We start from the raw sequence: 25,638 nt of genomic DNA, 5'->3' as shown, positions 1-25,638 counted from the left end.
GAACAACGTGGGGCTTGTGCTGCCTAGATCGCAAGATGCGATCTAGGCAGCATGATGCTTACCGGTAGAAACCCTCGAGACGAAGGGGTTGGCGATGCGCCGAGATTTGTTTGTGGTTGAACGTTGGTTGTTGTTTATTCCATAAACCCTAGGTACATATTTATAGTCCAGCGGACTTTCTAATGTGGGCGTGCACTAAACCGTGCACGAGTAAGATTCTATCTCTAAACTAAGATGCGATCTAATATGTTACAGATACACGGGCAATTAAGCCCAGCTTGGTATAAAAGGCCGATCCACGTATTCCTTCTATATATATTTCTTCAAACCATCTTGATCGCGGCCCACCTCTGACTCGGTCAAATTCTGGTGATAACAGAATAATCCCTTATGGTACCCCAGCTTTGTTTTGAACTCAACTGAGTAATGATAAATTTCTATTTCTTGTTGGCTTTGATGAAAATAGAGATATCCACAGTAGGGGATCATGTAAATGAATGCCACTGTGGTATCCTTTGAAGAAAAAGGACTGTTTCGATGGTTTTAAAAGGCTAGGTGGTGCTAGATGATTAAGTTGGCTACCAAGACTTGTCTCATCCGGTTAGCTGGGATATGCTATGTGTTGTTGCTTGTTTAGGCATATCTATCACTTACTCGGATTTACTCGGTTCTTGATTGGCCTCTCTTTTGCCAGCATCACTTGGTCTATATACCAAGTGATGAATAATCCCTTTGGAGCATCTCGCTCCATGCATGCTATGTGTGTTTGAGCATATTGACTTATGTCACCATGGTTGCTGGTTTGGTGGTGTTTTTGTACTTGCCGATGATTAGATGGTTGGTCGATCACTCGTACACTCGGGGTGGAGCAAGTGAGCCTCGGTGTGATGGCACAAATATCAATATCTTGTGCATCCTACCCGGCCTCACTTACTCCATCCCCGGATGTTAATATTTGTTTCGACCAACAAAGTATGAGGCATTCCATTTAGTTCATACTAGCTACTTCTTAATTGCATTGGCCTTTCTTCCATTTTAGTGCCGATGATTAAATTGTTTGGTCACTTGTACACTCGGGGTGGGGCCACCGAGCCCGGTGTGATGGCACAAATATCAATCTCTTGTGCATCCTACCTGGCCTCGCTGACCCCATCCCTGAATGTTAATATTTCTTTCGACCAACAAAGTATGAGGCATATGATATCTAGTTGAGATACCACTTGGCTCTTTCTTCCATTGTAGTGCCGATGATTAGAATGTTTGGTCACCTATACGCCGCAATATACTTTGTAGACGGGCCCCTTTCCCGGCCGCCGTTCCGTGAACGAGTCTTTGACGAGACAACAACGCCGACCTGCCTCTCGGCGCGAGAACCACGCCGGTCCCAGCCGCCTCTCTTGTGGCCGCGTCTCCGCGCCTCGCACTCTTCGCCTTCTTGCCCGGTGAACAATAGACTGATCGTTGGAATAAGGAAGCCGATGACGGCCGATCGCAATCTAATCTTGCGACCGGCCGTCATCGATTTCCATATTCCAACGATCAGTCTATTGGTTCACCGGGCAAGAAGGCGAACAGTGCAGGGCGCGGGACACACGGCCACAAGGGAGGCGGCTGGGACTGCCGTGGTTCTGCGCCGTAGAGGCAGATCGGCGTTGTGGTCTCATCAAGGACCCGTTCACGGAACGGCGGCCGGGAAAAGGGGGCCCTTCTGCAAAGTATACTGTGGCGTATACTGCAACTATGGTTTCTGACCATAGTATTTGTGTTGACCAACAATGTATGAGGCACTTATTCCATTTTGTCATTCCATTTGCTTTGGTATTTCCAAAATGCCGATGATTAAAATGTTTGGTCCTCGTACACTCTGGGGTGGCGTAAGTGAGCCTGGTAAGATAGCACAAATATCAATCTCTTGTGCATCGGACTTGATCTCACTTACGCCATCCCGGAATGTTAATATTTGTGTTGACCAACATGTATGAGGCATTTATTCCATTTCTCTTTTGCATCGGACTTGTTGGTCTCACTTTCTTCCATTTTCATCATAGTAGGAACTGGATATGAAGGCCCCGATGCAAGCGAGCCTGGTGGGTAGAGATGATCGAGGGAGCAAAGGAGGAACCGGATGAAGACTACTTTGTATCTCGAAATTGTGAAACTTGTATGAATTAAGAGTTGTATGCAAAACATTTGTCTATATTGTTGTATAATGTGATGATGATGTATAATGTTGCTATGTTATATGTGTCCATATTATATCTGTCTATATTATATCTGTATATAAACTGTATACTGTGTATAAAACCTGTATAATACACCGGGCAAGTATAAAATCGAGTATACATGTACAATGTTCCGTGGCGCACCAAAATGTAATTCAGTGGCGCACTTGTTTCGTGGCGCATGGGGAACCATGTGCGCCACAGAAACCTTAATTCTGTGGCGCACGGCCCCCTGCGCCACAGAAACCTTATTTTTGTGGTGACGTTTCTGTGGCGCACCACCCGTGCGCCACAGAATCACTTTTTCATGCGCCACTGATGAGGCTTTTCCTACTAGTGCTAAATCTTCAACGGCCCAACCTATTACGAACACCAAAAAGGTTGATGAAGACCTGCGGTGGATCTCATCGCGACGTACTCGCCCCTCCCGTGGCATGGGTGGCACCGACACACTACGTGAGTTCAGAAGGCAATATACGCTTAGGATGATGTCTCGCCATGTCACGGGCCGGTGCCCCCATTCCCCACAGGTCCCGAGCCTCGGCGACAGAGATGTGGCACCGGTTTCGTAAGCGGTGTCCGCCTCCGCCCGAGGACCCCGCCCTAGTGGTTGTTCCGGCTCTTCCTAAACGGTCAAGATTTTCCGATCGACCGAGCTTGGTTCCTGCCTTTGTTTTGGAGCGTGGCGTTTCTGTGGGTGCGGCAATGACATTTGCACCAACGCATTTCCAGCCCAAATTTTGGCCGAGAATGGGTCACCGCGGACACACGTTTTTCAATTTGTCTCGAGCCGCTTGGTTGGGGTTTCCCTGTCCTTATGTTCACGTGGACCGAAACGGACCCCGTCGGTCCATTTGCATCGGGTCGGGTCACTGGAAATGCTCTTAGTGACCGATGATTGGAAAATTAAATTGCACAATTTGTTCGGCGAGCCATTATGAAAAAAAATGCATGTGCATGCACTAATGGTACTCCCTCCTTCACAGTTTATTAGGCGTGCGCGTACCCCTAGGTCATCAATTTAACCTATATAATTTAAATTATATAATACAAAAATTATATCATTAGAAAATAAAACATCTGAACTTTCTAATGATATAATTTTTATAACATATAACTAATGCTAACTTGATCAAATTTGCGACCTAGGGATACGCGCGTGCCTTATAAACTGTGAGAGAGGGAGTAGTACTACTTAATTTAGTTAAATCACTGACTCCATCGGAGAGCTCTAATTTATGTAGTAGAGGCATTTAAATACTAGACCGTTTAAGTCTCCATTACTATGTGTAGACGCATTTATTTATTTTTAAAAGCCATCATGCATGTTTGTCATTAAGTTTTCTAATTTTACGTGCTATGATACGGTATCATATTATGATACCACTCACATCTCTCATTTCATTAATTGGTGCACCATATTAGATTTTTGCCAACATGGCATGCATGCATGATACTACCTATGGTACTCCCATTAGGGCTAGTCTAAGTGTGTGATGTGATGGTAATATATATCTAGTTACCACTATCATCTATTTCTTCAATTAATGACATGTCATGCCATCAAATTGTTTAGTTATCATTGCATGTTATTGATGTTACTACCTTTGTTAGACTAGTCATAGTGGGGAGTAACATAGGATATTGGCATGCATATGTTACTACTCTATGTTACTACCTCTATAGTGGGTATTATCATATATATATATGGGTGTGGTATCATGCAATGTCATATTTATTAGGTTATAAACTCATATATATGGGTGTGGTCCAAGTACTCTAAAATTTTCTATATATTTTCTTACATAATGATATCCTAAAAATCTCCCTATTGAGATATCTATTAGAACATACCCAATAGCTATATCCACCAAACTATTAAATATGTTTAAACATTAAGGATGGGTACAATTTGTCAAAATCTATTCCGTAGAAAATAATAGAGGTTTGTGACAAAATATATTTGTTTAGGAATAGTTAAGTGTGATAATTAATGTACATTACAATAAAAGAATGACACAATTAATATTAGTACCATTTCATATTTGACTAACTATGCAAACTATGTAATGGGGTAGGTACAATTAGTAGGAGTATACAAGTTTAATGTAAACTGTATTAATTGAACTCTCTTCGCATCCGGGCCATGTCGTGAGATAGAAGAGAGGAGGGACGAGGTGCGACGAATCCCACTCCAGAAACCGGCACGCCTGTAAGTACCATGATTCAGCGACAATTGGATCTCGATGGATTGAAGCAGCGTGTAAGTAACATTAAACAAGTGAAGATCTCAGCGAAGCCTACCTAGGATGCGGAAGACATGGTGGATGATCGTGAGGAAACCCATGCTGTGCAGGCGGCATCTTCTCCTTATGTGAATCTAATTAGGATGAACATGGTATGAAGAAGGATTGGTTATGAGATCTGATCCGAAACTACCAGAGACGAAGAATAGCAACCTTGTGGGTGTGGTGTGCTGTGTGTGTCGTGCGCATGCCTGGCCATGGGCAGCCCGGCCCGAGGCCCGGCCCAAAAACTCGGGCCTGGGCCTGAAAAAGTTGGCCCGATGGTCGGGCTGGGCCGGACCTGGGTAGCCCGGAAATCGCATTTAACACTACGGTCCGGCCCACAGCCCGACGGGCTTCATAGGTATTTGGTTGGGCCGGGCCGAGTTTGGGCCTGATTTTTTGCCGTCGGGCTTTCCTTGGCCTAGCCTGACCCGACACATGGCCAGGTATAGTCGTGTGCATGTGTATCCTCTCCTCTCTCTCTCTCTCTCTCCGTTAAATAGCCGAGGACACACATGCAGCAGGTGTTGTTGGCTACTGCGTGAGCAGATCTGATCGAACATCTCGGTTCGTACTTCTAATGATTTTGATTTTGGGTTTTGCATTTTAATGATTTTTTATAAAAAAATAGTCAAACTTTACATGATTTGACTTTTCGAAAATAATATGAGCCTTATTAACTGGGACGGAGATAGTATATGATCTTCTTATTTATTCCGATGATAACCTATTTTCTAGATAGCTTAGACTAAGAAATCATGTCGGGTAGTTTTTCTTTCTTGCAATAATCAAAGCCCTACCTCGACGAAAATATATAAAAAAAAATGTCTCCCATAACCTACATTTGTGATGGTGCCACGATATGAAAAGGTAAATTATGATTTTTTGTTGTAGATATTTTTACCCAAAGTAGAATAAATTACTCCACTTTGTGGCTAGGCACCGATCTGAAGGAAAATTAAATGTTCCGTTATATAACCCTTGAAGTGTATTTAAAATCTAGATCACTCTTATTGTGGAAATGTTGAAGAGTCATTACCTTGCAACCTGCTGATACATTCATTTTTAACTAGCTCTAGTTAATTGTATGGATCAATTAATGTAGTAGTAGGAGACATTTTTTTTTAAATATGACTTGCCTGCCACGGATGCACAGTTACAGAAAGAACCGTCTGTCCCGTAGTATTCTCACCCCGGTACCAGATATTTTCCGCGGAGCAACTTTGCAGACGGGTCCAGGCGGATGTGCGAAATTCGAAATTTGAAAAACCCTAACCACTCCCGTCGCACGGACAGAGCCGGCCAGGCAGGCGTTATCTGGCCACCAATCGGCTCGCTCGCCGTCACCGTCATCGTGCTAGCTAGGGTTCCGTTGCCACCTACTCACTTCCGCATACAAAAGCCGCTGCGCTCCTCTCTCTCATCACCAACTCGCCATTCCCTTCCCTTCCCTTCCTCGCTCGTTCTTATCCATCCAGCACTACACCACCACCACCACCACCACCGGGCCTCTCACCCGCTCCACCACCCATGGCCTACCGCGGCGGCGGAGGCGGAGGCGTAGGCCGAGGAGGAGGAGGAGGCCGCGGCGGCGGGGAGCAGCACCCGGCGTACGGCGGGCGAGGCCCTCCCATGGGAGGGCGCGGAGGCGGGCGCGCCCCCACCGGCTTCGTCTGGCCGCCTCCGGGCGCCGGCACGTCGACCCCGCGCCCTTCGTCGTCGCCGTACCAGCCCGCGACGGCCGTCTACCACAACCCGGCCGCGACCACGCCGCACGTCGGCGCGTACCAGCACGGCGTCGTCTACCGCACGCCCGCGCCGTCTCCCGTACGCGCCCGCGCCTTCGCCCGCCGCCGTCACCATCCGCGCGCCTTCCCCGACCCCGGCCCGCGTCTCGGCGCCGCCGCCATCACCGACGCCGTCTACCGCGACCGTCGCCAAGGAGCTCGAGCAGAAGCTCTTCGTCACCGAGACCGCGCTGGCCCCGCCGGCTGCGGCGGCCGCGGCGGCGGTGGCCGCGTCGCAGCCGGGCCAGCCCGCGGCCGAGAAGGCGCCCGAGGTCGACCTCGCCCCCGTCTCCAAGAAGGGGCTCGCCCACCCTGCGCGCCCCGGCGCCGGCACCGCCGGGAAGAAGGTCATGATCCGCGCCAACCACTTCCTCGTCAACGTCGCCGACAACAACCTCTTCCACTACGACGTAAGGAAACCCCCGCCGCTAAACCCCCTGCTACGTACGTACTCCCTGGTTCCTTCCCCTGCATGCATGTGTCATCTGCTTGCCTTGCATGTGCGTTCTGCTTGCGTTGTCGTCAGATCTGCCGCTCCGTGACTTGTCTCCGACTATTTCTGTTCGTGTTTGCACTTTGCTGATCTCTTCCGATGAGCGTTCTGTGTGGCTTTTCACTCGAGTTTTTGGTGGTTTTCTAGCGATGGGCGTCTCAGATCTCATCCTCGTGGATGTTTGGTCGAGCGCCCCCGCTTACACGTACGGGTTCTCAGACGATCTGAGACGAACTGTGTTGTTGTTTTTGTCGATTTTGCCATTTGGGGTTTTTGACATGGATGCGCTAGCTGCGAGAGTTCTCTCGGTCTCTGTTGGACCATGAGAGGTTTTCAAGAGAAACGAAAAGTTTCCTCTCCAAACCATCCAGCATACAGTAGAAGCAGATCCCCGTTTTCGTCTCTCTCTCTCTCTGCTTGTGGTTTCCTCGCGCTTATAGAAGTACTCCTCGTTGGACGTACGCACGATTTCTTGATGGTTTTTTTAGCGATCAGCGTCTCAGATCTCATCCTCGTGGATGTTTGGTCGAGCGCCCCCGCTTACACGTACGGGTTCCCAGACGATCTGAGACGAACAGCGTTGTTTTTTTTGTCGATTTTGCCATTTGGGGTTTTTGACATGGATGCGCTGGTTGCGAGAGTTCTCTCGGTCTCTGTCGGACCATGAGAGGTTTTGAAGAGAAACGAAAAGTTTCCTCTCCACGCCATCCAGCATACAGTCGAAACAGCCCCGTTTGCTTTCTCTCTCTGTGCTTCTTGTGGTTCGCACGCTTCTGTTGTTTATCTTGGACGGTATAGCTATAGTAGCACTGCTCGTTGGACGTACGCACGATCGATGTGCTTTTTCGTGCAACGATTTTGTGCTATATTTGGGGATCGTGTTGGCTAGGTGCTCGTGATCGCGTCCATGTAGGCGCTGGTCCGAGTTTTCCCTCTCCATGCAAAGCCATCCATCCGCCCTAGACGATTTTAATCATGGAGATGGGGTTTTCCCGTTCAGGATCTTGCCCTTTTCTGGCGTTTCTTGATGCGGTTTTCGTTTTTGCCGACCCTGCTCTTGCGAGAAGATGGCAAAGCCACCAGATAAAGCCGGTGTGGGAAGGCAGATGCGCTACCACAGGCATCCCATCCCCGCCGGTCCCCGGTCCTTGACCGTGTTCTTTGTTCGTGGCTACCATTTTCAGCAAACTGAAGGTCTCTTGGCGAGGTTACCGCTTTTGTTGCGCGTTTCTGTCTGCTGCTCTTTAGCTATGTCCTTGCGTTTTGGCAGTTCTGTGTCCTTCTGTCGCGTTGTGCTCAGACTACAGACGACTCGCTCCTTTTGAGCTTTTTGCTTGCCTTTTTCAGATCAGTACTGTTGTGTTAGCAGGCAGGGGGTGCACTTGTGGACAGGCCGTGTACTGTCAAGTCCAACTCACTGTGTTGATGCTTGGCAGCATCTTGGCTTCTGGTACTTCGTGCTGGCACGGTTTTGGTAAACTTTCTCGCGACTTTTTTCTTGGCGGTCGGTCTGTGGACGTTTTTGTGAAACAGAGCGATCGTCGTAGATCTGTTCTTTTTTACTAACTCTTTAGAGAAATTACTTTTCTAATATTATGATACATGGGATTTTGATGAAGCATTATGACTACAACTGCTTCACCGTTCCCATACATCGGAGAAATGATCTAACTGGAATTTTGTACAGAGAGCTCTGTTTGCTTTTCTGTTGCGCAGTAAACAGTGAGCTGTAATTGTTTCACCTCTTATGATTTTGCGTACATCGATCTGTTCTCGATTTGTACATTTCAGTGTGTTTCCGTATATAGCCTTTCTTAGGATTATACTGCAAGTGTACCTGGTGTGAATTGGTGGCGAATTATTATTTTAGAAATTTATTTGGTACATATTTCCGCTCACGTGTTTCTGGACCGCATGATTGCGAAGAGATTCGTGCGCTACTCACCCAGCCCACCTCGTTCCCGGCACAGCACCCTACCGAACCCCTCCGCCGCCACTCCTTCTCCGGCTCCGTCGTTACCCGCCAACCTGCTCAAGCGCGGCCCATAGTTCCGCTCTCGTGGAACCCCACTATGTATCTATCAAACATATTTTTCTGTATCATCCTTGAGTTTTCGATGTTCCTCATCTGATTGAGTTATTTATTTCCGCCACTAGATTTCAGTTTTGATCGAATATCCCGTTTCCAGTTGATATTTTCCTGAATCTAGGTCGAAATGGAGGTCACTAGACGGTATGCGTTGCTAATTTTGCTAGATTTCTGTGCCTGTATTGCCGGTAGCTTTGCTTCGATTATTATTGTGCATTTGCTTGGTAGTTGCTATGGTCTGATAGCTTTTTCTTATATTTTGACTGGATGCTATATAATATCACTTAATTCGCAATTGCATACTCTCTCGAATGGATTATATAGCAGAAATGTCTGAATGACCTGAGTAGGTTTACTTATCTGTAATGAATGGATTATACTGTGTGCTAGCTAATTAGCCCTTTCTTGGACTGTATCTTGAATAATGGATCATTTGTTTGCAGACATAATTATATTCCAATGTGCAGTTATGGTTTGCTTGATTTCTGATATCCCCTTGTGTTCTATCTTTCCTGTAGGTTTCCATCAACCCAGAGTCAAAATCAAGACAGACAAACAGAGAGGTACTCAGTGAGCTTATCAAGATACACGGGAAGACATCTCTTGGCGGCAAATTGCCTGCCTATGATGGAAGGAAGAGCCTTTACACTGCAGGCTCACTTCCTTTTGAATCAGAGGAATTCACTGTTACACTGGTTGATCCTGAAAAGAAAGATAAAGAAAGGTCAGCTTCGATCCTTAGTCTTGGTCGTTTCTCTCAGTTTGAATAACTTGTTTATCAGTGATAGCTTAATCCCTCTGGATTTGCAGGGCTGAAAGGGAGTACAAGATCACCATTCGAATTGCTGGGAGAACTGACCTGTACCACCTTCAGCAGTTCCTATGTGGAAGACAGAGGGATATGCCTCAAGAAACCATCCAAGTACTTGATGTTGTCCTCAGGGAGTCACCATCTTGGAAGTATAACACCTACTTTCGAATTTCTTACTATATGATTTTTCTTGATAACACTTGTGTTCTAAAGCCCTAACTACATTTTCGCAATACTTTTTGCAGCTATGTCACAGTGTCCAGATCCTTTTTCTCTACCACTTTCGGTCACAGAGGAGACATTGGTGAAGGATTGGAGTGCTGGAGAGGTTACTACCAGAGTCTGCGTCCAACACAGATGGGGCTTTCGCTCAATATAGGTACTCCTCTATCCTGTTATTGTCATCAAATTGCAGTCTGTTCTTGCCTTGTTTATCTGATCTGTTACATTTTTTATCCAGATATATCAGCAACATCCTTCTTCAAGCCTGTGACAGTGATCCAATTTGTTCAAGAGTTCCTCAATCTACGTGACGTCTCCCGGCCTCTGAATGACAGGGACCGTGTGAAGGTATTGTTCTACTCAGTGATCAAAGTACTTGTTATGCAGAACTGCATCATGTAACAGGTATAGGATGCAAATGGTTGACTAATCTCTTTTGTAACAATTTGTGCAGATAAAGAAAGCACTGCGAGGAGTCCGTGTTGAAACAAACCACCAGACAGACCAAATCAGAAGATACAAGATAACAGGGCTCACTAGTGTCCCCATGAGCCAGCTGATGTACTAATCTTTCCTCACATGCTGTTATATTTTCCTTTTTTTTTGTAGTGTCTATGTTCTGGGATAACTATCAACAAATTGTCCTGCTTCGATATATTGTTTTAGAAAGTTGTGGCTCGTTGATTTTGTGCTTGTGGTTTTCTTGTTGATGTGGTGTGCGGGAACCTGACTAGGAGATGACAAAATGTTTTTTACAACAATATATCTTACTGTACAACTATTTAGTCTATAAGATCAGCTGTCTACACAAGTTACCCTTACACGAATACTTACACCATGGTTCACAACTATGTGTCTTGTTAGTGTTCTTTCCTTACCGTTACTGTTCTTCTTTCATTTTCTTAACACTCCTGTTTCTTCTGTTTTTGTTAGATTTCCTGTTGATGAGAGAGGAACGAGAATGTCGGTTGTTCAGTACTTCTTCGATAGATATAACTACAAACTTCAGCATACTAATTGGCCCTGTCTGCAGTCTGGAAGTGATTCTCGGCCTGTATATTTGCCTATGGAGGTACATTATCCATGACTCTTCCTCATATTTAAATTAGATCTCTTTTGTTCAGTGCTTCATATAAATTGCTTGCAGGCATGCAAGATTGTAGAAGGGCAAAGGTACTCTAAGAAGCTTAATGACAAGCAAGTGACAAACATACTTAGAGCAACCTGTCAACGTCCCCAGCAGAGGGAGCAAAGCATTCGTGAGGTACCTTTCACCATTCTGATGCTCTGGACTACTTATAAATATATTCTTTTCCCCTATATGTTTAACATCATTTGCTGTGATGATGAATTTGGTAGTCGCTTCCATTCTTCATGTAGCTAAGAAATGGTTCTTTGATATATAAGCCATATCTGTATGTTTGCTCTTAGAGTTATTTTCTCATACGTTTTTTTGTGTACACTGTAGATGGTTCTACACAACAAGTACGCAGAGGATAAGTTCGCTCAAGAGTTTGGAATCAAGGTGTGCAGTGACCTGGCCTTAGTTCCAGCCCGTGTGCTGCCTCCTCCCATGGTAAATTCACTGCATCTTTATCTTCTGTTTGAGGTGCTAAAAAGTGAGGATTTGTAGTAATCACATCCTTTTATTGTTTCAGTTGAAGTATCATGATTCTGGAAGGGAGAAAACTTGTGCACCAAGTGTTGGACAGTGGAACATGATTAACAAGGTATTGCCTTGTTACTTTATTTTCACACAGTTTATCTATTAACTTCTACTAAGGATTACTTTTGCTGGTACTGAAATTATGGCAAACATTTTGAGTTTATGTTTGTTCTGATTATCTTATATAGTTGATACTGTTGACTTGTTATGAACTCTCATTTGAATCTTTGCAATTCTCTCTTTATTCTGTCTGTAGTCTATGTGATGTTTGATGGTGGTTGTCTCATTTGTGTCTTTTCCCCACAGAAAATGATTAATGGAGGAACAATAGACCACTGGGCATGTTTAAGTTTTTCACGCATGCGTCCTGAGGAGGTATACAGGTTCTGTGTTGATCTGATTCAGATGTGCAATGCCACTGGAATGGTAAAATCTGAATTGCTTTCATGTTCCTTAGGCACTATCTATTCAATTCAAGATATGTCTGACTTTTGTTTCCAACCCTGTAGTCTGTCTGCCCAAGGCCAGTTGTCGACATCCGGACAGCTACTCCCAACAACATTGAGCACGCATTGAGGGATGTACACAGGAGGACCGCGGAATTAATAGCTCAACAGGGAAAGGGAGGCCAGCTCCAACTGTTACTAGTAATCCTACCTGAAGTCACTGGTTCTTACGGTATGCATATTGCTGGTTTGGTCAAATACGCTTCTCCATTTCTTGGCTTCTTTTATATGTATGTAACATATTTAATTTTTCAGGAAAAATTAAAAGGGTTTGCGAGACTGACCTTGGGATTGTGTCTCAGTGTTGCCTGCCAAGGCATGCTTCCAGACCAAACAAGCAATATCTGGAAAATGTTGCACTCAAAATCAACGTGAAGGTACCTATATTTCCCCTCCAATGCTTATTAACTTCAAATATTTTTACATCAGTGAGATGATTCTTGTTCTTAACTAGGCCGGAGGGCGCAACACAGTTCTTGAGAGAGCGTTTGTGCGAAATGGTATACCTTATGTTTCTGAAATCCCAACAATCATCTTTGGTGCTGATGTTACACACCCCCCACCTGGCGAGGACTCTGCATCATCTATTGCTGCAGTTAGTTCCCATACCTCTCAATTTCTCAATTCCTTATTTGGTCTGTGACTTATTTTGAAATAGAATTGTCATCATAGACATCTCTGTTGTGTACATTGCAATTAGGGTATAATCTTGGCTGGAACACAAGTATATTCAGTTTGTGTTATTTTGTTTATCTGATGTAGGTGGTGGCATCGATGGATTGGCCAGAAATCACCAAGTACAGGGGTCTTGTCTCTGCTCAACCACACAGGCAGGAGATAATAGAAGATCTCTTCAGTGTCACCAAAGATCCAAAGAAGGGTACCGTCAATGGTGGCATGATCAGGTAAGTTTTGTGATTAGTCAGAAATAATTATTGTCAAATGCCATATGGACCAGCTTGGAACCTGACCTAATTTTCTCTACAGGGAGCTATTGATTGCCTTCCGCAGGAAGACAGGCCGGAGGCCTGAGAGGATAATCTTCTACAGGTATGTGCACAAATTTCTGATACTCTCTTCATCTTGCCTAATCAATGAAACTGGCTGACTGATCTTTCTCATATGTAGAGATGGCGTAAGTGAAGGTCAATTCAGTCATGTTCTGCTTCATGAAATGGATGCACTCCGGAAGGTAAGCCAGCATCATGATTACCTGTTGTTTTGATCTTATCTTCTTTGACCTTGGCCATTTTTATCTTGATGTTTTTTACTTGATCTGTTGCAAGGCCTGTGCCTCTTTGGAGGAGGGTTATCTACCCCCAGTCACTTTTGTGGTTGTCCAGAAAAGGCATCATACCAGGCTATTCCCTGAGGTTCATGGAAAACGTGAGACGGCTGATAAGAGTGGGAACATTCTTCCTGGTTAGTATATTTGGTATTTGTATATCATTGGTAACAAGTGTTGGGTACCCTACTGAGTTTAATTTCTCCCTACTGAGTTTAATTTCTCTCTACTGTGCTTCAGGAACTGTGGTTGACCTCATGATTTGCCACCCTACTGAGTTTGATTTCTACTTGTGTAGCCATGCTGGCATTCAGGTAGCCACTTGGTCCACATGTCCTTTTTCTGAATGCACATTCTTGTTCAATGTTCAGATACTGAGTGCTGGTCAATTCTTCTCAGGGAACTAGTAGGCCAACACATTACCATGTTCTTTATGATGAGAATCACTTCACAGCTGATGCTCTTCAGTCACTGACCAACAATCTTTGCTACACGTAATCTCTCTCTCTCTCTCTCTCTCTCTCTCTCTCTCTCTCTCTTGATCTATTGATCTCTCTTGACACTGATGATGGTTTAACGCTGGTACATCTCTGATGCAGATATGCTCGTTGCACTCGCGCAGTCTCTGTTGGTGAGTTTCCTCCTTCAGTTTCATTCCTTTAATTTACTTGCATGAAGTTTTGTCTATTCTTTGTGTGATTTTCTTCTATGAGCATTTACAATATACTCTAGTAGCTAGTTTGTTATGATTTGACCATGAAGTATACAAGATATTCTTGCTAGCATGTAGTTTATGCCTCCTGCTATGGATTAGTTCTTGAACCACAGTGATGTAAGGTAGTAATCACACTGGTGTCCTGGACTTGTATGATTTGACTATGAAGTATACAAGATTATCTTGCTAGCATGATGTAGTTTATGCCTCCTGCTATAGATTAGTTCTTGAACCACAGTGATGTAAGGTAGTAATTGCATTGGTGTCCTAGACTTGCTTAATGAAGCTGCTCTATGAGGACTTTTGGTATAAAACTCTAAATTAGCATGTATTTCCTGACATACACCTTAGCTTATGCAACCTACCTTTGCAGTGAATTGAACACAAAACATCTTTTCCCCTTTTTTTCCCTTGTCGTTTTCAAACTTGGTGCTTGAATAACTGAGCCGTTTTCTTTACATTATGTAGCATTTTACCTTCATGAGCCATTTTGTTTAACTGGTTTATCCTTTCTCTGCAGTCCCACCAGCGTACTATGCCCATCTTGCTGCATTCCGTGCTCGCTACTACGTGGAAGGAGACAGTTCAGATGGTGGCTCAACCCCTGGCGGAGGTGTTGCCCGAGAGGGACCTGCGGAGGTGCGCCAACTCCCACTGATCAAGGAGAATGTCAAGGACGTCATGTTCTACTGCTGAGCTCCCCTGGAGTTGTTCATTCTTCGACCTGCAGTACTTCCCTTGCTGGATGATGAGATGTGTGTGAGAGCCTGAGTTGGCGATGGTTCTGAGTTATCTTAATTCAAGACTTGTGGCCTTGAGCCTTTCTTTCTGCTATTCGAAGTAGCCAGGATATGACTGAGCTTTTTTTGGTGGCCTTGAAGGCCTTTAATATCAACTCTTTGAAACCTATGCAAGAGTTTTAAGTTATGACAAGTCTATTGCCTAGTTGCCTTGCTATTCTCATCTTTTGTCTTTCGCTTCCTGAAAATGATATCATTACTTGCTTCCATTGTTGGCTTCGTCTGGATCAGCTCAGACCTGTTTTGGTTCTGGATAGTGGGAAGCAGGTCCAAGTCACAGAAGCAACTAAACTGAGTTGCTCTTGGCTTGAACTTAGCCTTGTCCAGACCCAAGCTGGTCATCCAGTTCTAGATTCCCCAAGCCAAATTGGCCTTTGCACAATGCATCTTTTTACTGCCCCACTTATACAACAGTTCTGAAATGGTATCATTACTTGCTTGGATTTTTGGCTTTGTATCGCTTAGCGCACACCTGGTTTGGTTCAGGACTTCTGGATATTTGGAGAGCAGGCCCAGTTCACAGAAGCAACTGAACTGAGTTGCTCCTAGCTTGGACTTAGCCTTATCTAGATCCAGGATGGTCATTCAGTTCTAGATTCCACAGCTGAATTAGCCTTCGCACATTGTATACTACAAAATGTAGACAAAAGTTCTAAGTCATTCTGAAGAAATATGGAGGCACCATCACAGGACTCCAATGGACCATATTTAGTCTGTTCACATAAGGTTGCTTTGTGAATCCTTTCTCTATTCTTGTGTTACGCCATTCCATCGTCAGATCAGCAAGCATAACATGTAAACTGACCACAATCCTAACATGTAGTAGCACAAATATCGTACTTTCAAGATCACAAACCATACTTAGAAGAAAATCAACAAAACCCACTGTTAAGACATTGCAAACGTATTATTTTCAGTTCACTTTTTTGGCAATTCTGATCTGTTTCTTCTGTTAATAGTTAGCACAAAACTGAACACAAACCTAACAGATAACATTAAGATACATCTGTTTCTTTTGTTAGTTTGAACAAATCCCACATAAAGGGCATAGGATCATAGCATACATGTACAAGTATTTTGAGTTTGTGCTCCAATGCAATCTCCATTCAGCTCAAGGAAGGAAGCGCCACAAAAAAAATGATGCAGACTATCAGATTGTTTGCTATATTCTCGTTTTGGTGCATGGCCTAGCTTGAGGATGGACACTCAGACTTCAATATCATGTCGGTGCGGGCCTGCATGCATACACTGTCCAGCAGGAAACAAGAAACCAGCTTCAAATAGCCCAATGCTCCAGTTCTTTCTTTGGTGTGGCATCTATCGCCTGTAGCGGTATCTCTTGAAGTTGAAATACAGATGAAGAATCCCACGCTCAAATGTGCACTTGAATCCCTTCTTATGGGAGTACTCCCACTCCTTGTTGACAATACGAAAAGACTGCCAAGGAAAACCAGAGTAAGTGGAATTTCAATCAAACTACAGCTAAATTGAAAAGGAGAGGGCAAAAGACTTACAATATCCTCATATGGAGGGCCAGCATGGAATCTTATATGACATGTCTCCCCAGCGCTTCCATCTTTCTCTATAGTGTATACTGGTGCTTTTGATTTATCCACAAGATCAGGGTAAAATATGTTGAACTTATACCCCTGGACAATTTTGGGAGGTGGGTTGTCGTGGTCATAATGAGTTTGGTTGTATTTGTTCCACTCGTATCCAGTATGCACGCGATTAAAGTACTTTGGTTTTCTTGGTCGGTACTTGTCATGCCACCAATACACCTGTGAGCACATTAAGCGGGTAAATTTTCATGAGAATCCAGCTGAGAGCCTAAGAGTGAATGGAGGTTCACTGGCAATAGCTAAATGCACCAACTTGCTAGATCTCATAGCATGTAAAAGCATAATATCATCAACATTCCAAAGCAGAGTATCAAACATAGCTTTAGATTATATACACAACTTCAGATTCAGTTAATTTGTAATTCTGAGCTCCTGACTACAGGTGAATCCAGCATTGCAACATAATGCTGGATGATATGGATACGCATCTAGTAGTAATAATATGTTCAGAAAGCAAGGTTAAGTTCTACATTAAAAGATTATTCTGAGTTCCTGATTACAGGTGAATCCAGCATTGCGACATAATGCTGGATGATATGGATACACATCTACTAGTAATAATGTGTTCAGAAAGCAATACGATGTGGTAAGTTCTACATTAAAAGATTGTAGTATTGTTTCTGTCCAGAAGGCAAATGAGACAAACCTGTGAATCCAGGTTCACTTCAGCACCTGAACCAAATACGGCATCCCCTTCCTCCATTGCTCCCATCGCTTTCATTGCTTTCACCTCCATTTCATCTGGTTTTCTTGCCTTAGCTGTCATGACATCCTTAACTTTCCTCTGGTGCTCGATAACTACAGCTTCACGTTGCCGATCCTGGAGATTATTTCGAAGCGCACTTGTGAGTTGTGAGACTGATGGGTCAACCTCATTTCAAATTTGTAATGGACATAGGCCATGTACTCTACTCATCGTCTCATCCAACACTGAACTGGGGAAAAAAAAACACGCCCCCAACCCCAGGGAAACAAATGCTGCACAAAGGCTCCAAAAGAACCTTAAAATCAGTATTCACAAATTTCGCTTATTAACCCGCCAATTATCTTTCTACGAAATGAAGGGGCCAAGATCCTGCTGGTTGCTCACATATTAAAACTTTAGACAAGGGAAACTGTCCTTCATCCTAGGGTGCATTAGTATTACCATCATAAGTTAAAAGGAACTAAGCCTCTTTCAGGGTAAACATCCACGAAGGCCCCCCAAAGTTTCAACTGCTTGAGAGGTTATCCTATGATCTTACTGGAATGTTGCCCTGTTACAAGTATTTCTATCATAGGCTGCTAATTAACTTGTTTTTGCACAATATGGTCTACCTGATTACTATAGGGCAGTATTGTATAATTTAACTAATAATGAGTTGGTATTGACTGCATAAATAATCATTACTATTCAGGTCGGTGTTTTAATTACTGTAAAAAGCACAATGTTGCAGAAAAAGACTATATACCAGTTCCGCCTTGTCCTCGTCAGGATCAATTGCATCTTCATCTTCAGTGCCATGCATTAGCTCAGGCGAGAAGGAGCCAGCTTCTTCATCCAAATGGTTCTCTGTTTCTTCAGCTATAGGTTCTGGAGAATATCTTCTATCATCTAAACCTTCTTCCTCGTCATGCATCGTATCCTCCTCTTTAGTGTCTAATTCCTCATCAGCTTCCACAGCCTGTTCAGGAGCAGCAGTATTCTCTAGACGATGCAGATGCTTCCGCAGGAGAGAAGCATGGATTTCTCTAAGGCAAGCCTGCATGGCATAGAAATAAGAAATGAGCCTATATTTTTTACGAGATAATATTAATCAACTGTGCAACCAGATGAATTATAAGTTCAGAAAGTTAGAAAGATCAGCTACAGATGAATGCTTTCATTTGAACAAGACTCCTAATCATGTGGCTTTGAAGATAATGTTGAGGAAACAGGGTCAATTACAGATACTTGTGCACCAATGTACTTGTGTTCTATGAATAAAACAAAAAATGCCTAATAATAGTGGTATAACCAGAAATCAGATTCGCTTCTGTCGAGCCATTAACAGTTTCTACGAACTACAAGCATGACATACCTTTGCTTTGTAAATATGAAGGCGTTTCAAAATGGCCTCCCAGTATTCAACAACTTTTGCAGTTCCAGAGCGCATCTGGGACTCAATTTGACTTTGCATCTCTTCCAGCTCTGTGGAAGTCTTACCTTCCAAGAGATCTTTTACATCCCCCTCAATACTTGCATGTAAGCCTCTCTCTTCCGCCTCGCGGGGTGGTTCCTCCCCACGCACCCTAGAGCGGTCTATGGCATCTCTTTTCCGAGCCTCGCCTAGCTCCCAGTCACACACTACCATGAGTGCCTGATGAAATCAAGAGTCAACATGTATGAACAATATAGATAGCCATACAAACATGAAATGAAATAAACTTAACATATTAGTGAGATCTCCTTCCATATTACAAACTCACTATCAAGCTTGGTTTAGTTTCAGTGAGGAACTAAGGGTTAAATTGTATCTAACAAGCTAAAGAACATTTCCTGACATACCATACCACGCAATATTTTTGCAAACCGAAACAAAATACCAAAAATACTGTCAGCTGAGGACCCTGCCAACTCCTACTTAGGACTATACAGTTTTGGTAGCTCATTCAGCAGTCATAGGGTGTGTATCCTTGGAATCAATTTCAAAGTCACGGATAATATTCAGGAGGATAAGATGAAGACATGTACCTCCCAGTACTTGACATTCACTTGGCTTTCCCTGTCCAGATCAAGATGCATCTTAATGTCATCACGTAGCTCTTCCATTTCCTTCACTGTTAATCCCTGCAATTTTGCAAATTGCTTATGCTTCAACAGTTGCGGAAGAAAATGGATAAGGGCTAGTTGTATGATAGTGGGAACAGATGGTATGGTTATTTTCAAAATAAATTGAAAGAACTGCAGAGAGAGGTCCCCTTTCTCTTTTGTACGCTATTTGCTGAAGAATTGTTACTGTTAGTAATGTGATCAATTGATTATTTCAGATGCAGTTAGAATTTGTACATGGACTTGTTTAATACTTGGTGACAAGTGACTAATGAGGTCTTAAATCTGCCAACTTTAGAATTCTACTGCATTTGTATGAGAACAAGTCTGGCCTTAAATTTTAACGTACTCCCTCCGCATTAAAAAAAAACTAATCAACTTTTTTCTAGGTACGGCTGTATCTATAACTTAAACATGTCTATATACCTCCGTATCTAGACAAAGTTGAGCAGCTTTTTTAGGGACAGAGGGAGTAATATTTATGACCGGTTAAAAAAATTGTGAGTGAAAATAGTGAGAAACAAGATATGTATAAACAGATTTTCGTTTTTGAGCTTCATAAGATATCTATGGATCTAGTAGATGGAAACCAATACTTGTACGGTAGAGAAATTCAACAAAGAAAAAAGACTGCTTAATTAAGATCAGTACTTCAGTAGTGCATCTTCTCCTAAAGAGCATACTAAGGGGAAACATGAAACCTCATAATGAAAAAATAAAAAATTAGTTCTCCAAAAAAAAACAAATTCCAAAAGCCTGGAAACGAGGAGCAGATACATGGCAAGAAGTGTTTGTGATTTCATTGAAACCAAAACTTGCTCTCTCTTTTAAAATAAGTATAAAAAACATACTGAATACTAATGGCGCACTGTAGTGGGTGGAGTGATATGACTTAAATAGTTAAATGTTAAATGAAATGCATTCTTATCATCATAAGATAATAGTCAACTGGTAAATACACTGTGCAATGAGATTTTGTCACGAGGGATACACATTACAGGGAGTATTTATTATTCTATTGCCAAGGCTGAATAGGACAGACCAAATGGTGTGCGTGAGTGCCACCTTATTTTGAGGTTTCTTTTAAGTGCAAGCATGCAATCACCCTTTGGTGAATGATATCAAACAGGTTACAAGAACTGGTATATACCTTGAACACCAAGTAGGGCTCATTTAACTCAACATCAAATTCATCTGCAAAGTTAAGATTCTTCAGGAGAACATCAATAGGTTTTGTACGTCCCTCCCGTAACCTGATTTCAGACCTAAATTTGCTTTGATCAAAATGAAACTGCATGCCAACATAAGAACTGTTTAATAGTGAAGCCATATTAATTCAACAAAATCTGCATGTTAATTGTCAGGCTGTGAAGTATGAACCTCTTCCTCTTTCTTCTCCCAATCTTGAAACTCAGCGCGTGCTCTTTCTCTCGCTAACAATGCCTACAAATACAGCTAGATATTTAGTTCCACAAGCACTATTACTTGAAACTAGCTATGACTTACAAAAACCAGAGATATATGCTGACCATTTCCTCCTCGTGCTGTGCTTTTTCAATTGCTCTTTCCTCCCTTCTCTTCTTAACCTTTTCTATTTCAGCCTAAATTTAAAGTGCAGGAACAGGTATCAGGCACTCATAGACTCTAAACTTTCTTACAAACAATAGTAAATGTGAGGATATACTTTGATGCAGTAGTCATCAAACTAAATTACTTGTCCAAGGCATAAGACCAAATGCACTTTTTCACGGGAACATATCAACACACATAATGGTTATGAATGTTGTAGAGGCATAAGTTTACACTTTATAAACTATATTTTTGGTGGCGCATTTGCAGTTACCCTCAAGTTTAAACTCTAGGACATGATATTGCGCATACTGTAGCAGGAACGTATTAATTAATATAGCAGATAGTTCCAGTCCCCAAGAAAGTCTTGCTCCATAAGATGATAGGAACATAATGCTAGTCTGGTAAGCAATCACAAGAAAACATTTGTTCATCTGGAATCACAGAGAGTTAAATTCATTCAAAGTCTAAAATCTAGACTTTGTTAATTGTAGGAAGGATCATGAGTGATATTTATATAGGCTTCAAAGTACAAACTCATAATGGAAGAAAACAGAATATTGTTCGAATGAAATTTACAGTTCATAATACCATTCTATCCCTCATTTTCTTCTTCTCAGTTTTGACAGAAATGTCCACAGTTTGTCCTTCAGTTACAGCACGCTCAATCTTCTTTCGCCAAACAAAGCTGCAAAACGAAAAGGTTCATACTTGAGCATCCTTCTTTAGGTATGTCTGACTAAACCAACTATCCAGTCGAGTAGCATGCAACAGTAAAGGATATTAAACAATATATGGTCTGCAGTCCAGTCGATTTTTCACACTACTCACAAGTACAAATGAACATTAGAAATAGTATACATGTTATATTTTCAATGGTCTAAAAAAAGTGTGCAACCAAAACATAAGACCAAACATAATAGCTCAAGAACACTTATCTCGTGAGAATATATCGCATACACTGAAATTTGCTAGCACACTGACTAACCAAGCACATTACTCGTATTTCCTACAGGATATGCATGCATGCTTGAGATTTTACGCGTTACTCGCCAAGCTGGTTTATTGTATACTTGACAAAGACAAGTCATCACAGACTCGCCACAGTGTCACTAAACAAGCCCAAACTTTTAAACGGTTGTAACAGATTCAGAGTAACAGAAGAACCTATAGGCAGAGCTACCTCGGACTGGGATTTAGGGCATCAAAGAAACATAGTAGCCTAACAGCACCAAACATTGCTACTAGCAAAGCCAAATTCCACTAATGTAATGCCTAATGCATCGGATGTGGGAAACGAATTCGCGTACTTCTCTGTCAGGTTTGGATCCCCAAAAGGGTTGGAATCGTTGGAGTACCCAGACACCGCGTTCCCCTTCATCTTCTTCGCCACCTTCTCTGCCTGCAGAACCACGGCCACTACCAAGTTAGCAACGGAAACCCTAACAGCAACACAAGGGCCAGCCGAACGAGCGCGTACCTTCTTCTGCGCCTTCTTCGACATGTACTCCACGATCTGCTCCTCGGTGACGCCCCCGCGCTTGCCGCTCGAGCTCCTCTTCCGGCGGCGGCCGCCGGAGTCGGACCCGGAGCCCGAGGCCTGGGAATCGCTTGCATCGCTGGAGGAGGACGGGGTGGCCTTCCGGCGGCTCCTGCGGCGGTGGCGGCTCCGGCTCCGCCGGGGCGACGGCGAGCCGCTGGAGTCGGAGGCGTCGTCCGTGTCGGACGGGGACGGGCTGCGCCGCCGCCGCCGCCGCGACGAGCTCTCGCGCTCCTTCCTAGGCATGTCGTCGGCGTTGGGAGGGAAGGCGGCGCAGGGGAGGTCGTGTTTGAGATTTGGTTCAGCAATGGAGCCGATTAATTATTAACTGAACAAAAGGATTTGGAGTGTGCGGTATCCAGGCCACACATCACACGGTAGCGCGAACCGTGATGCAGCTAGGCAGCACAACCCCAAAGACAGAAGACATATCCCATTGTTCCATGTGCAGTTTACACGGCCTGTGTAATGGAGAAGCAAGGGCAGAAAATTCCATAAAAAGATTTTTTTGGATTTTGCTAGGCCTGAATCACCCAACTTCAATTAGGTGAAAAATATGCAAGTTGTACTTTTCACTAAAGCAAAGTTGCATCGACTGAGGCTTTGAAAATATCAACTGACCGCTCCATAAAACTGTTTGGTTGAGCAATCCTTTAGGGAGTATAAGTTTGATACTCCTATATAAACTAATTTATAGAGACTCATATTGTGATATTAATTAAACTTTGTGTTTTGGTTTTTTGGTACATACTCTAGACTAGAATTTCACAATGGTTACCCTTTCGTGAGCTCATCAAAGTCTCCTACCACCTTTTCCATGCCGCTTCGTTGATTCACGGTCATATTATTTATGTTGCAATGCAACAAATGGAAAGTCTTGAAAGTTTGGAGATCAACATCTAAAAAAAAAGTTTGGAGATCAACAATTTTGTGAACCGAGCTTGTGAAGTTCTAATAAATCCACTAATGAATGGGTCCAACATGACGGACCAAATATATAGACTGAACACCGCTCATCCTCTAATTTTCTCTTACATGGTCCTCTAATCCATTATGTTTGGAGATCAACAATCAGCTACTGTTTCTCCTCCAAAGGAGAGATAACATGGGCGTCATGTCCAAAGTAAGAGGTGGGACGAGTGAGAGCCTTGTTGGCGTTTTGCCGGCACCAGCCATTGTGTAGGATGTCGGCTGGCGTAAGCAGTCGCTTCAAAATCTTAGTGTTGCCTCATCTATACATGCCCTAAGTGTGATGTCGTTTGTGCGTGCAACCCTTTGCAGTTAAAAATTGTTGTGGTATTGTTTTGTCTTTTTTTCTTTGGATTATATGTTCTTTTGAACAAGTGATGGGTCCTGAAGGACCCAAAAGCTGTGCATTGTATACTGGAGGTGGGTTTACAAGTTACCTAAAGGCTTTGTTGCACAAGGCGGCGCTTAGGCACCGCTTAAGCACGCTTAGGCATTAGGTGATGGATAAACGTCTCGCCTAGGACATTAGCGGAAGTGTAGGCAGTGTAACCAAGAAATCGTCTTCCACAATAAGAAATCATGCAATACTTCATGATCGAGATAGATGGGCATTATTTTCAAGGCATTTATTAGAAATTTACACCTTTACATGTTCTATGTTCTAAATTAATGTTTATTCACATATAATAACCCATATACACACTTGTTGGTGTAAACTATGCTCGACTAGGCTGCGCCTAAGCTGTCTAGGCCGCTTAAGCATCGCCTAGGCACTAGGCGAATGTCAATCGCCTCGCTTACGCAGCCAAAAACAACACTTATATAACAGGGACCCTGATTTTTTTTTGGAAAATGCGATGAAGTCTTCTCCACTACAACAAAAAAAAGAACTCACTACCTGAACCAACTATATCGTCGCCAGGGACGAACACCTTGGGGTGGCACCATTGTGTTGCATCCGATGGAGTCAAAGATTCTCCAAGTCGGCATGGAGCTAGGAGAAAGAAGAACCATTGTCACGTGACTGAGGAGGGCTGCCTTTCGGCAAGAAGAATCAGGAGCAAGCCGACATCGATGGCTACAAGCCCACTGTTAAGGAGCTCCGAGGAACATCTACAACCTAGGATCCTTGCATTACAAATAGAAGATTAGGCAAGAGGCCTTCTTCCCCGCGACCACCATCACCATGATGGATGTACCAAGAAGTGGATCCGACCATAATCTTAAGATATGAACCGCCACCGAGCTTATTTGGATTGTTGTCATGCAATTCCACCCCAAACATCATCGTCCACCATGGAACACTACCAAAAGAGGAGCATAACGAGTTGGATACGCCGTTTGCGAGCGCCACGAGGCAGTGTCATATTGGCATATGGAACCTGAGCCCTGTCTCCCCCGAGTTTTGCGTCCACCACCATGCAACAACAAGAGGAAAATGGGAGAATAGGAGGGGTGCTAAATCCCAAGTCCTAGTACCCCAAGGCGCGCACACCACACCGACATATTCGGAGCCCATGACATCTTCTACGAGTTGTTCGTATGTTCTCTCATATGTTATTCCACCAATCTCGAAATAGTCGGACCAACTCGTTTTCGTGTTTTTTTTTCTTCTGGATTTTAGGCCTCGATGCGATATGGAATACGTGGGTATTACATTAGCAATCAGTTCATGGTCACAACATATACAACTAATTATAGTTATTAACTCTTTGGTACACTTGCTCGGTTACAAGGAAACACAATGAGAGTATAATCTCACACTGTACAAGAATATATTAAGAGTGTCGAGAAATAGCTAGGCCAATGAACAATTTATGACATTACTTTCCGTACATATGGTCAATGAAGAATTTTATCTTAAGACTCAGATATGCCACACATATTCAGATTTTTTTAGGGACATACATAGTGTTTTGTGGTAACACACATACTATATTCAACTAGTTTCATCCAAACTATCAAATCCTATAAACTACACGTTTACTCATAACCTCACTTGATTGAGCAGAAAGCCTGAATACAATCACTACAATCAATGCATCACATTGCACTGCACTGCAGTGCCCTGCAAGGCGGCGCGAAGAACGAGACAGCGAGATCATCAGCTATTGGGGAGGTCGTACAGCGCATCAAAGCCAGAAAATGCCATGGCCGATCTTCTTTGCACGCATGTTGATCGTTGATTGACTGTTGAGACATGATCGTATTTTTAACCAGACAACACGAGCGCGGCTGCGGCCAGGCCCTGTCAAAGTCCTGT

The 25,638-nt window shown here is 43.4% G+C and overlaps 2 protein-coding genes across 3 annotated transcripts; one reads left to right on the top strand and one right to left on the bottom strand.

Annotated features, from left to right (window-relative positions):
* Nucleotides 1–6,142: 6,142 nt before the first annotated feature.
* Nucleotides 6,143–15,029, top strand: LOC124697704 (protein argonaute MEL1-like). Its single transcript, XM_047230248.1, is given in 23 exon segments — nucleotides 6,143–6,348; nucleotides 6,350–6,707; nucleotides 9,398–9,603; nucleotides 9,690–9,839; nucleotides 9,936–10,069; nucleotides 10,151–10,260; nucleotides 10,367–10,473; nucleotides 10,846–10,984; nucleotides 11,060–11,176; nucleotides 11,381–11,488; nucleotides 11,571–11,642; nucleotides 11,885–12,004; nucleotides 12,088–12,256; nucleotides 12,340–12,461; nucleotides 12,539–12,679; nucleotides 12,847–12,989; nucleotides 13,072–13,134; nucleotides 13,213–13,276; nucleotides 13,371–13,506; nucleotides 13,610–13,683; nucleotides 13,769–13,863; nucleotides 13,969–14,000; nucleotides 14,605–15,029. Coding segments are annotated over 23 exon segments (3,042 nt in total). The 3' UTR covers nucleotides 14,781–15,029.
* An 826-nt stretch (nucleotides 15,030–15,855) lies between these two features.
* On the bottom strand, nucleotides 15,856–22,661 carry LOC124704558 (cactin). 2 transcript variants are annotated; one of them, XM_047236828.1, is made up of 12 exons: nucleotides 22,347–22,661; nucleotides 22,177–22,268; nucleotides 21,458–21,554; nucleotides 20,827–20,898; nucleotides 20,678–20,740; nucleotides 20,448–20,588; nucleotides 19,220–19,321; nucleotides 18,567–18,845; nucleotides 17,958–18,248; nucleotides 17,153–17,326; nucleotides 16,399–16,665; nucleotides 15,856–16,321 (listed from the first exon to the last, which is right to left on the bottom strand). In XM_047236828.1, exons 1-12 carry the CDS (start codon nucleotides 22,650–22,652, stop codon nucleotides 16,202–16,204), a joined length of 2,004 nt encoding a protein of 667 aa, XP_047092784.1. In that variant the 5' UTR covers nucleotides 22,653–22,661; the 3' UTR covers nucleotides 15,856–16,201. The 2 variants fall into 2 exon arrangements, with proteins under 2 accessions (XP_047092784.1, XP_047092785.1); XM_047236829.1 differs by having other exon boundaries at nucleotides 19,220–19,315.
* Between the last annotated feature and the right edge of the window lie 2,977 nt (nucleotides 22,662–25,638).

This window comes from Lolium rigidum, chromosome 3 (assembly GCF_022539505.1).
Source record: "Lolium rigidum isolate FL_2022 chromosome 3, APGP_CSIRO_Lrig_0.1, whole genome shotgun sequence".
NCBI lineage: Eukaryota > Viridiplantae > Streptophyta > Magnoliopsida > Poales > Poaceae > Lolium > Lolium rigidum.
This window is presented reverse-complemented; position numbering and strand designations above follow the sequence as displayed.

Excerpts from the sequence above, each read along its gene's own strand:
- LOC124704558 (XM_047236828.1), bottom strand. The coding sequence starts at position 22,652 with ATGCCTAGGAAGGAGCGCGAGAGCTCGTCGCGGCGGCGGCGGCGGCGC. Across the intron at positions 20,899-21,457 it reads AGAAAATGAGGGATAGAATG|GCTGAAATAGAAAAGGTTAA; the intron begins GTATTATGAACT and ends CTTTAAATTTAG. Across the intron at positions 20,589-20,677 it reads GGGAGAAGAAAGAGGAAGAG|TTTCATTTTGATCAAAGCAA; the intron begins GTTCATACTTCA and ends GTTGGCATGCAG.